The sequence below is a fragment of the Lycium ferocissimum genome, chromosome 11, assembly GCF_029784015.1.
Source record: "Lycium ferocissimum isolate CSIRO_LF1 chromosome 11, AGI_CSIRO_Lferr_CH_V1, whole genome shotgun sequence".
Taxonomy (NCBI): domain Eukaryota; kingdom Viridiplantae; phylum Streptophyta; class Magnoliopsida; order Solanales; family Solanaceae; genus Lycium; species Lycium ferocissimum.
This window is the reverse complement of record NC_081352.1, coordinates 64122135-64134871: the sequence shown is the minus strand read 5'-3', so window position 1 is coordinate 64134871 and position 12737 is coordinate 64122135. Positions and strand designations below refer to the sequence as shown.

The 12737-nt window shown below is 38.2% G+C and overlaps 1 protein-coding gene across 1 annotated transcript; it reads right to left on the bottom strand.

The window, feature by feature from the left end:
- Positions 1-260: 260 nt before the first annotated feature.
- Positions 261-962, bottom strand: LOC132038570 (uncharacterized). The gene has a single exon (XM_059429222.1). It carries the CDS (start codon positions 960-962, stop codon positions 261-263), a length of 702 nt encoding a protein of 233 aa, XP_059285205.1.
- Between the last annotated feature and the right edge of the window lie 11775 nt (positions 963-12737).

Below are 12737 nucleotides of genomic sequence, written 5' to 3'. Positions count from 1 at the left end.
TTTGATGTGGTCTCTCCCTAGTAACCAAACTCTGCCATTTGTTGCTAATGGATAATTAAGCAGTGGGACCATCCTTTTGCAATTTTTTGTAGAATTTTCTTTGCTTTGTGCTCCTTAACTCTTGTTTCCAAGCAGCCAATGAAGTCGACTTTATTCCTTACCAGAAAGAGCCTCAACTTCTTCTGTTTATAGGGCTTATTTAGCCCCTTAATGTTCCATGTTGTGATGATCATGGGTGGTTGAAAGGTGGCTGCATCCCTTCAAAGACATTTCTGAGAGGAACTAGCCCCATCTAGTGCTTGAAATCTTTTGGGACTAGGTGCTGCATTTTGTTGCTCAGAAATCTGTTGCTTCCGATGTCTTTGTATATGAGATGCTACTGGTACTCTGGAGGTACTCTCCAACTGAGAGTTTTTTTCAATAGATGCATTTGTATCACCATTCTTTGTGGTTCCTTTTTCCACAACAGGAGTTGTATCAGCAGGAATTGGATCATTTGTTTCTCCATCAAGAGGATCGGTAATTAGATGCCATTCTTGCCTCATTTTCCTTCTTCTGTTCCTAGTTCTCTTCTTCTTAGGAGGCTCCCCTGCAACCTCTTGGACAGGTGGAGCAGACTTATTTTTCCAGCAATTGGTCCTGTCATGCCCAATTCTTATACAACCAATACAAAATTTTAGCCTCCAATCATAGTCAATAATCTGGTGTATGGTTTCCTCAGGTGTATCAATTTCAACAAACTCAGGAATGGGCTTCAAGATATCAGTTTCAACAAGTAAACTAGCATAGGGCACCTTCTCCAAATTTGTTGTGTATTTATCAGTGTAAAGGGGTTTGCCGACCACACTAGCCAACTTACTAAGAGGTTCAACAGACCAAAAACCAACAGGGAGTGTAGGGAATTTAACCCATAGAGGGATTACATTCATGCTAGCAAGATCAAATCTAAAGTTCTCTGCCATTGTTTCAGAATAAAAGGTTTGTTGTTGTAAGTATAAGGACCAGATTGAAGAACAAGATCTCTGTCATCACTCGTCCAGAACTTGAAAACATAGTAGCGTAATCATGATATAGAATGGCTTAACGACAAAATTCCAGACATGATTTACATAGTTATCCATATACTTCTCATAAGGAATGTCTCCAATAACATACCCAATAACAGCATTTCTCCAATAATCCTCTAGTGGTTTGAAATCATCTTCAATCAGTTTCACTAGGGGTTTTCTAGCACAAACAGAGGGGTGAATGAAATTGAGAGGTTTACCCATTTGCGAGCTTCAATTCCCAACGGAATAGTAGGAGCAGTAGTACTAGCAGCATCAGTCGTCGAAGCAATAGGGTTTGGTTGCACTGAGGATGCAGCTTCAGAAAACTGGAGGCGGCACACTGTCGGTGGCTTTTTGCTCGAGTTAGAGTTGCAGACTTCACGCTCCTCTATAATAGTTTGAAATTCATTTGGAAGAAAGTTTCCGAAGGTTAGAGGAGGGAGTTGCTGTAGGATTCCAATTGCCAGTGTCACCGGGAGTCTCTGTTCTGCTTGCCTTCGTCATCGTCGAGCCATTGATTTCTGAGATTCGCTTCACATTAGCTACCCGCTAAAATACACCGAGAGTAGAGAGAGCATGACGACCATTTCGCAATATCCCTTATAATATCCTTTAAACTTGCAGTGGTCACAAAATGCATAGGATTGTATCTCTTTTTGAACTTCTGATTTCCAGCCCTAGAATACATTGTAATAGCTTCAGCCTCATTAAGTCCTTGACTTCTTCCACATACAAATCCAAGCAGTCCAGTTGAGTTAGATGAATTAGTTATAGCTCTTTCACTCTCATTACTAACTACCATGGAATATGCCTGGTTGACATTTGGTGTCACACCCCAAACTGGAGGGGCGAGACCGGCACCCGGGTCTTACTTGTCGAGCACTAACATGCATTACATGATAACATAATCCGGAACATTATAAAGGTCGACAAGGCCAACATATGCCTTATCCAATGAAAGGTAGGACTTCAGATATCAGCAACTCAATCTAAATGCCATGATAAAATATACATACATGTACAAGACGAAAAGGCCGCCATGAAAGACCATATACATCAAACATAAGCCGACAAGGCTACACAAAAAATGTACACAGTACGTTTTTCCATGAGCCTCAAAGAGTACATAAAACTGTCATAAGTCGGGATAGGGTCACGACATATCCAAAAGCCATCGTTACATATGCATACCGACGCGAACATGCAAGTCCGGAAGAGTGGAGCTCGCCAACCAGCCGCTGAATCACGGCAACCTATCGTGGTGGTCTGTCAACCTGTCTATCTGGACCTGCAGCACGAAATGCAGCATCCACAAACAACAAGGACGTCAGTACGAAGAATGTACTGAGCATGTAAGGCAGGAAAAACATAAGTAAAGGCAGTGATATAAATAGAGATAGGGAGAGACAACCTGTAACTTTGAATGCCACTGAGGGTGTATGACATGCATGCTTTCGTTTAAAAATATATACATTATATATATATATATATATATATATATATATATATATATATATATATATATATATATATATATATATAATATTAAAAGCATCAACTCTCAAATTTAAAAGGTCGTGTCCTTTTGATTACATTTGCTAAGCCGTTACCAGACAACAAAGTCAAAATATTTCCATTCTTCATTTTCAAAGAGGTATGATCATATTTATCTCTTTCATCTTTCCCGGATTCGTTCTGGTATGTATTTGGATAAGACTAAAAATAATATACTGATCCAAATAAACAAAAAGAGATGTATTTTTAGGAGGGGGTGTTTAGCCCACATAATTTTCGATAAAAATTAAACAAAAGCAAACAGTTAGATGTACTTTTCATTCATTTTATCCATATAAAATTTAAGACATGATTTTCTCTCTTGCAACACTTCTATGTCTAGCAAAATACATTAATTATGAATATTTTCATAGACCTCCCTTCAGGTTTTACTTTGTAACACTGACCTTCCTTGTGGTTTACGATATTACATCCCTTATTTTGATTTTCTTAACAATCCTTTTAACATATTTATCATTGATCAAAAAGAATTAAAATTCAACTAATTTACACTTTTCTAATATTAAACTCTTCTTTGATAAATTAATCAATTAATTTATCAAAATTTTTTATTTGACAAATCTTTGGAATAAATTGGGGGTGATATCTTTATTGGAGAATACCGAGAGTTTCGTGCCTGATTTTTTCTTTTCTCATTTGATTTCTACCCAAGCAGATATATATCCTACTATATTTTGAGTCTAGATTCAATTTGTTCCAGCCGTTCTTAATTGAGTTTTCAATCGAGTAAGAAGAAGATCCCAATTTATTTGTGTTCTATTGCGTAATTATTATTTTAGATGCTAGTTGCATGGACACTCACTTCTTGCTGTAAAATATTGTTGAATTCTTTTCCTTAATATTTTCTTTGTGAATAAAACATAACATGCTGTGTTGATAGTTTTTGTACCATTTTGATTTTGTTCGTTCTTCTTAGGCGGAGCCACATACGGCTAAGGGGGTTCATTTGAATCCATTTCGACGAAAAAATACACCGTTTATACATGATTAAAATTATTTTTTATGTATAAATAGTAGATGTCGAACCCCTTGGGCTTCTTCGTGTGTTTACTTCTTCATATTTTGAACCCCCTTATCACAAATCCTGGCTCTGCCACTGCAGTTCTTACTATCTAAATTTCTTTGGTACAGTACATTCAATTGTCATCAGGTTCCAATATTCTAATCATTGTATCTACTAGCGTTTTCATTCAAAACTCAGGTCCTAGATTTTAGTTCTATCCTGCTATGTCCATTACACACATCATTATTGCATGTATGCGCATACCTCTCCATGTATAATGTGAAATCTCTATGCTCCACATACATAGGTATATCTATGGTGTTGATCATATAATATATAGAGTAATTAAAGAAACTAAAAGTGTGATCTAACAGTTTGAACTTTTAAGAGAGATTGTCACACAATTCAAAATATTATTAGACCAAAAAAAAGATCTTCAAATCACATTATTTCCATTATGGTCAGAACGGATTAGATTTACAAATTTAAACGAAATACCATCTTGTCCATCACTTCAAACTTCAAAAAGCACATGCAATCCTCCTGCCTCGTGTTGAAATTATTATAAAAGGGAAAAAATTCAAATATATATGCCATTGAACTTTGGGAAATGGCTCAAGTATGTCATCAGTTAATAGCAACAACAACAACATACCCAGTGTAATTTCACAAATAGGGTCTGGGGAGGGTAGGATATACGTAGACCTTACATCTACCTTTGTGGGATAGAGTGGTTGTTTCCGATATACCCTCGGCTAAAAAAAATTTAACCGATGCAGGTATGTGGGAAAGGAAAAGAGACAACAAAATAGCAAATGCACAAAACAAATGTAGTAATAGATATCAATATACAATAGCAAAAAAGAAGCTACGTAACTAACTAAAACATATGACTACAAGAACAACAACACTCTGGTGCCTATTAACCTTCTACCCTAATAGAGCCTGAGGTAAAATATGCCCCTATCGTCATAAAATTGGCACACATGCCCTTATTCACTAACGGCGGAAGTTTTTCAACACGTGGCCTTTTTTACTATGGAAAAGATTCAAATTTACCCTTGAATTTTGTGAAGTGGTCTTGGTCTTGATTTGCCCTTGAACTTTGCAAAACTAGTCTTAATATTCCGCAGCAGCAAAATCGTCTTCTTCAACACTCAAAACCTTTAATCATAATGTCTCTGTCCCCCAAGCTCAAATTAACCACCCTCAAAATCATCCCAAATAGAACTCAAACAATGGAATTATAGCACCACCAATTTAAATTTTTACCTTTGTTGGAAAATCTATCAAAGAAACTCCATCAACAATCCTTCTCAGATCACCAATAGTGATTCCAAAGCTGCACATCAACCTCCTAAATCTAAAACAAACCTATGCATACAATTTTATAGCTTCTAAATCATTTGCGGCAATATTATGGCGGTTAAGGGTGGGTTATTATGTTTTGGGATTGTTGGTCTTAAAATTGAGGTAAAATGGTGACATGAAAAGATAATAAAGACGAAGGTGTGAGAGACCGTTTGAATGAGGTGGTTTTTGTGTGTTCATTATATGAGTATCATCTCGGTAAATTGGTGGTACAGTAACAACATGATTCAGCATACACGTGCAATGCATGTGCCGAGATACTAGTATATATACATACATATATATATGTCCAAATACAGATGCATGCATGTATATACATAATTTACCCAACTACAGTGGTGTGCACAGGAGGTGCCGTACCTGACCGACTATAGCACGGCTCAGTGGAAAATAGATACTTATATAATGCATGATAGACTCGTGAAATGATATTTTGAAACTTTCGGAGAGACGTAAGGTCAGTAAACCTCGGAATACATTATATGAACTAACTTGTCAACTTATGATACAATAATAATTAGAAGAACATCAACATAACATGAATCATTTGACATCTCGAGGAAACAAGAACATATACATCTCTAACATTACAAGATAGAGTCACTTTTGAGGGGATGTTGCGTTTCGTTTCATTTGGATTTGTGAAAAAAGAAGGAAAGGGATGAGCCTTAATGTACCTTAGTCAACCTCCTGCTCGACAACCAACCGATATATCGACGCCCCTTTGTCTACAATAATGAAAACGATACCATCATTACGGTTAAAGTGTCAAAAACTATCGTTATTGATCAATAAACTAATTCTACGATAAAAAGGGCAGCACCTCCCATGTTTCTTTAACTTTTAATGAGTTTAAGATATCAAACAACAATAAGATTTACTACAAGCTCCTTCAACAACTGAAAAATCAAAACGAACGGCAAGCTCGGTTTATGATTAACGAGCTATAGTTTAATTCCTTTTCTTTCTTCATGAACATATTAAGAACCATAATAAAAATATACTCATGATATTTTACCAATTTCCTCCTCAAAATATCAAATGAACAACTTCTAAAACAGCCCAATATACACAAGCATCTTAACTACGATTTCCAACCGTGGTTTCACCTATTTCTTCATCATACAATCTAGATTTGATTTCTACCAACTAGGATACATGTAGAGGAGGGTAAATCTTTTCTTATATCATGAGATTCTACACAGATCAACCTTTTCTCACCTCGAAGTAAGCTTACAATGCAACTACTTCGAAGAGAATCCTAGTTTCCTTAGCTTTACAATCTTTTTGAGGGTTGATTGAGGTCGAAACCCCCTAGATTTGGGTTAGATAGGTGTGAAGACCTTGAGAGAGTATTGGATAGGGTTTGGGATCTGGAAAATGATAAAAAATAAATCTATAAAGTAGCCACTAACTTTTATACTTAAAACGGAATTCCACCGCCTCGAGTGGGTCCCAAAGGGCTGCCTGCGCAGTCTCGTAAAAAACCGAATATCTCTCTACTCAGATGTAGTATCGACGAACGGTTTAATGAGTTGGAAACTAAACTCATATAGATTCAATTTTGGGGATGGATTACCCCATAACTCCAAGTATATTAAGAGAAAATCTCCACGATAACCGACCCAAATTTCAGCAAATTTATAAACGTAACTTGAGACGACCTTTGTCGACTTTCGTATTATAACTTGTTTGACTTCAAAACTGAACATAAGACTATTATATGATTCAAATAACTCATAAAATTACCTTCTTAGAATGTTAAGCACTCCTAGTATTACCCTAAAAGTACGGGCTACAACATTCCCAACTTGCCGACTTTCGGCGAAACATATTTTTTTTGATTTGTTTAACTTCAAAACCTTTCGACACTTAGTAATAATGTTTATAAATCCTTATAAAATTTAAGATTAATATCTTCAATCTGCTTTAACCTCAAAGATAATCCCGCTTTCCGAGCTCATGTCGATTTAACTTACGACGAACTTAACGTATAAAATTACTGGATGTAACATCCCCCACCCCCACCCCCACCCCCACCCCCAAGAACATTCATCCTCGAATGTAGATGTCTAAGGGAGGATTACCTTATTAACGATTCTACGAAAATTTTGGCACAGTTTTCCTTTTAAATGGGCACTATCAAAACCTGCAAATAGTAAAAATCCAACCTACGTGCCTCACAGGGCTACACAAACATCATATACATATATGGGACCGCTCAGGGTCATGATATATCAAAAGGGACATTTGTGAGCTGCTACCTACCTCATAGGGTTGGTTCTTCTCCTGTTGTCTCTTGCAAAACTTTAGTTCGGTCATTATCTTCTGTCTGAAATAGGTAAGGATACTTATATTTAATTTCTTCTTTGGCTTCCTATGTAATTTCCTCAGTGCTATTTTTACTCCACAATACTTTCATAGGAACTACATCTTTGGCCCTTAACAACTGGTACTTCCTCATACGATAAATACTCCGTGATTTGGACGTTATCAATTGGGATAACCCGATATGGGTTTCCGATGTGCTTATGTAACATAGATAGATGGAATGCTGGGTGCACGAATTCCAATTCTAATGGAAAGTTCAAATCTTAAGCCACTTCACCAATTCTCCGAATAATCTTGTATGGCCCGATGTATCGCAGACTCAGCTTGCCTTTCATACCAAACCACATGACGCCCTTTATATGCGAATATTCACCTGAAATCCCCTTTTTGACATCGAATGCCCTAACATGTCTACTGGCGACTCTGAGCTGTCAACTGTCGCTCCTGTCTGCTGGACCAATTTGAGCTCAATAATCTTAACTTGCCAACCCCGAATCCTATGATAAAATATCTGCAGTTGCACTTATACAAGGCCTCGCGAGGGGACATCATAAGGCTCAAGTGGTGATTTTCTTTATAAGAGAATTGCCGATACAAACTGGGCAGTCCTGTAACGGAATCCATATTGGTCATCTTCTATATTGGAATTTCTATATTCTGTGTTGCTCTGCTAGGCTTCTGATGTTCAACATAATATACCTCCTTAATGTTTTGGTCATCCCTGTCTCCTTTAAAGCTTAGCACTCACGCTTACAACATATCTTTGAGTGTCCGCGTCAAGTGCTTAGTGGGAGGGTCGTACCCAGATTATTTATATTCCCAAATCTTTCTCTTAGATATATACTTTTGCGTGATCCTTGACCATGAAGTAGTCCTGATGTTGTCTTCGCGAGTCCATCAACGGTTGCCGAAATGAAGTCAAATTCATGTTATGATAGGGGTAAAGCCTTGTTATGATCGGACTCTATAGACCCTACTCGGCTTCTCTATGCTAAGGTTCATGTTCTCCTTAACCCTCGAAGGTTGTTAATTCATATTACTGGACTTTTCCTTGAGTCCTGATAAATAAAATCCTCATGCTACCGCTTTTTACCTTCCTACTAACTATGATACTGGTGTTTTCCGAATGGTGGTTTCGCTGTAATTGGAGTCCAATAATCGAACCTACGACTAGCTAACTGATATAGTTCTGACTGGCCCCAGATTTGTAGCTGAGGACGCCGATTACAACCTGGGTTTTATCGGATGATATAATTAGGTGGCTTATGTCATCATTTTTATTGCCCACTCTGTTTCGTTTGGTTAAAGGTAATGGAACTCTTGCGGTTTGTAATGTCTAAACATATCCACCACATAAAAAAAGCCATTATTATGAAGTGCGTACATTACTGCTGTTAATTTCAATTCATAAGTTGGCTAGCTCTCCTTGTACTTTCTTACTGCCATCAATTAGAAGCGACCTTCCTTCAGACCCATTTCGACACTCGCTATCTGCTTAAACTAGTTTATCTTAGCTCTCACACATTTCTGAACTCCCTGCATATATGTATTCAAATATTACCCTTGATTCTAACTCTTGTGCCAATAAGCATGATAGATAATAGGTCAGTAACTTATTCCCTTATTGGCTACATACAAGCCTCTGAAGAACTTGACGTCATAAGACGACTTATCTTTATTGCTCCCATTTCGCCTTTATTTTATCCCTGTTACTTCTTATATCTCTTATAATCTCAGCTCCATATTCTAGGTTCAATGATCCCCTTTGGGCCTTTTTCATAACATGCTTATTAGTTTTACCTGTCGATGCCTCTATCTGTGCATTCTTGTGAGAGTTGTAATTATGCAGTTGTGAAATCAAAACTTCATACACTCAGATTAACAATATCATTCTTTATATTCTACTGACATATCTACAACTCTTATCTAGCCATAACTAGGTCTGTCATAACTTATTACTAATTGTTTAACCAGTTTATCTTCACTTCTCCACTATAAGCAATCTCTCTGGGGTCATGTCCTTTGCTTGGATTTATTTCCCCGTATCAACTCCCAGAGTATTAAAGGTCTTGTTATATCCTCCATCAATCGACTCCTTTAGTTAGAAAGTCATTGCATGCGTCTTTCCCATCGTTTATACTTGTGCATTTTTCTTAGGGCATTACATATCTATAAAGTTGGAGTAAATATAATCTCAATCATCCTTCCGTCCTTCTGGTATTAAGAGAAACACATTTCTGCCTTCCTGGCGACTTATAATTCGTCTTAGAATAACCTCCTCTTATTGAGACAATTTTGGAATTACATTTATACATAGGGTACCATATATTCATACTGGCATGCTTGATCTTGATGAGCGTGACTTCGCCCACGTGGCTTGTTCAAGAAACCCTTTTGAATGACCCTCAAAGGTTGTTCTTCTGTCATTCATCCTTTCACCATCTAATCATTCACTACTGCTGATATTTGCGATGCCAACCACTGTCGAAAACCTTTGAGTCTTTAACCCAACTTTGGTTTGCCTTGGGTTACTTCCTAACACTGCTATCTCTAAATCTCGGGACTAAATCTATCTTCTGATAAGTTCTATTAAGATCACTGATTTATTTCTCATAATGAAGATGTAATTTTATGACTTACACTATTACATAATCCCAATACTTGTTTCCCTCTATTTTTGTCTACGAATCCTGTCGAACTACCATACTTTAACTTATGTCCGGTAATGATTTCTCTTTCCTACTCGTAACGCTCCACTTGACCTTCTACCAGCCCTTTACTAACATATCGCTTCTTACCTTATTCTGGAAACTTTAGCGAGATACTCTTTCGTTCATTAATTTTTCTTACTTTAGCCAGCCTTATTCGTTAGTCATGTCAGACTTCTCCATTTGGTTAATAACCGCTAGCTGTTGAATTTCCTAATATGCTTTCCATACTCTCCCCTTGCCGCTCACCTTCAATATTCTTATTATGAAAACTCTCAATATATATACTAAGGCTCCCTCATAAGAACCAGAAACTAAACATCTGAACTTTTCTCACAAATAAGTAACATACTCTGATGTAGATCTGGGGACTAATTAGCATAAATGTTGCAATGGGGAAATTGGGTCATGCATCCATCATAACATTAGTGAAGTCTCATATCTTATTGACCCGTTAGAGCATAAACGCGGTCCTGACTATCGTTCGAACTGGAACTCTACCTCGGTATCTGCTCTATATTCGCAACCTATTTCTACTAAGGCGTCCTAACCCCGCAAGAGACACTGTAGAACCCGCATCCTAAAATGGGATGTCAACACTTAGGACATGTAACAAGTCGATATTAGAATCACAAGGAATAGACATCACGATAAGGAAACCATTAACATGCCTATACCCATTAAGCTATGTCAAGTAGCACAGTAGCCTGATGCTCCATCTCCACTCCTACCCTGATTTTCTCGGTTAAGTCTTGGATATCTCCGTATCCTATGACTTTTACTCTCGCACTAGAAATAGGCCCCCGTATTCACACAACATGGTTCGACATGCATTCAACCATACTAAAGGTACAGTGGTTGAAGTAGCCCTATCCAACCTGTATTATTTTAACCCTGGCATACTGATGCTTGCGAGTCTCTCCTCGGCCTCACCAAAGAGCCCTGATCATGCGTGAACTGCCTTAAAAGTCTAACCTACTGTCCATACCACTATGGGTCATTACCAACCTGTAATCCTCTATAGTCACCAGCCGTCCAGGCCTTTTTGGTCCGCCCAACACCTATTTGGGTTAAATACTGTGAATACTGGCAGACCCCAGTTAATAAGTTTCATAGGAGCCGAACTCCTTGTCCCCTCAGGAGGTCAATAACTATCAGATGGTCTAATACGACGCCGGGCTTGGGAGGTAACTAACTGTGTCAATATCTGCACCGCTCTCCTCACATCCTGGTTAGATAGAGCCGGTGGTGTAACAGATGACTCTAGAGATACTGGAGCTTCCCTTAGCTTCTCTAGTACTGGTGGAGTCAGAAATACCTGGAAAGGTGACCCACTCTGCACCTCAGACGAGTCTGTCTCAATGGAAGGCATACTACTCGCAACCTCCCCAGCCACTGTGTCTAACTTTCTACTAGTCGTCTGCTTCTTGGCTGAAGACATCGCTGAGATTTTACAGAAGGTGAGGATTAAGAATTGAATCCTTACGACTCAGCTCTATCGTACGATCTAGATTCAGAAGAAAATGTGACAATCCCAAATGCCTTGTAGCCTCCTGATTATAAATGTGGCGCGCAACACATCCATAATCAAGACTCTACTAGACATGGGTCATAGACATCCCTAGGACAGACCTGCTCTGATACCAAGTTTGTCCCACCCCAAACTGGAGGGGCGAGATCGGTACCCAGGCCTTACTTGCCGAGCACCAATATACATTACATGATAACATAATTTGGAACGTTATAGTGGCCGACAAGGCCAACTTATTTCGTATCCAATGAAAGCCAGGACTTCAGACATCAACAACTCAATCGAAATGGCATGATAACATATACATACATATACGGGCCGACAAGACCATCATGAAAGACCATATACATCAAACATAAGCCGACAAGGCTATACAAAAATTATACACAGGACGTTTGTCTAAGAGCCTCTAAGAGTACATAAAACTGTCATAAGTCGGTCCCGACATACCCAAAAGCCATCTGTACATATGCATACCGACGCGACATGCAAGTTCAGAAAAGTGGAGCTTGCCAAGCAGCTGCTGAATCAGGGCAACCTACTGTGGTGGTCTGTCAACTTGTCTATCTAGACCTGCAACATGAAATGCAGCGTCCACAAACAACAAGGACGTCAGTACGAAGAATGTACCGAGTATGTAAGGCAGTAATGTAAATAGAGATAGGAAAGACAACGTATAACTCTGAATTCCACTGAGGGTGTATGACATGCATGATTTCATTTAAACATATATGCAAGCCATACTATGGGGCTGCATCATCATCATCAAGCCGCTCTTTGGGGCTAACATTATCATAACGTACACAACTGCAGTGGTGTGCACAATAGGTGTCGTACCCGACCGACTATATATGCGGCTCGATGGAAAATAGATACATATATATGAAAGACTCATGAAATGATATTCTGAACCTTTCGGAGTGATGTACGGTTGGTAAACCTCTAAATACATTATATGAACTAACTTTTCAACTTATGATACAATAAGAATTAGAAGAACATCAGCATAATATAAATCATTTGACATCTCAAGGAAACAAGAACGCATCTCTAACATTACAAGATAGAGTCACTTTTGAGGGGATGTTCGTTGCGTTTCATTTCATTTTGATTCGTGCAAAAGAAGGAAAGGGATGAGCCTTAACATATCGTAGTCAACCTCCTACTCA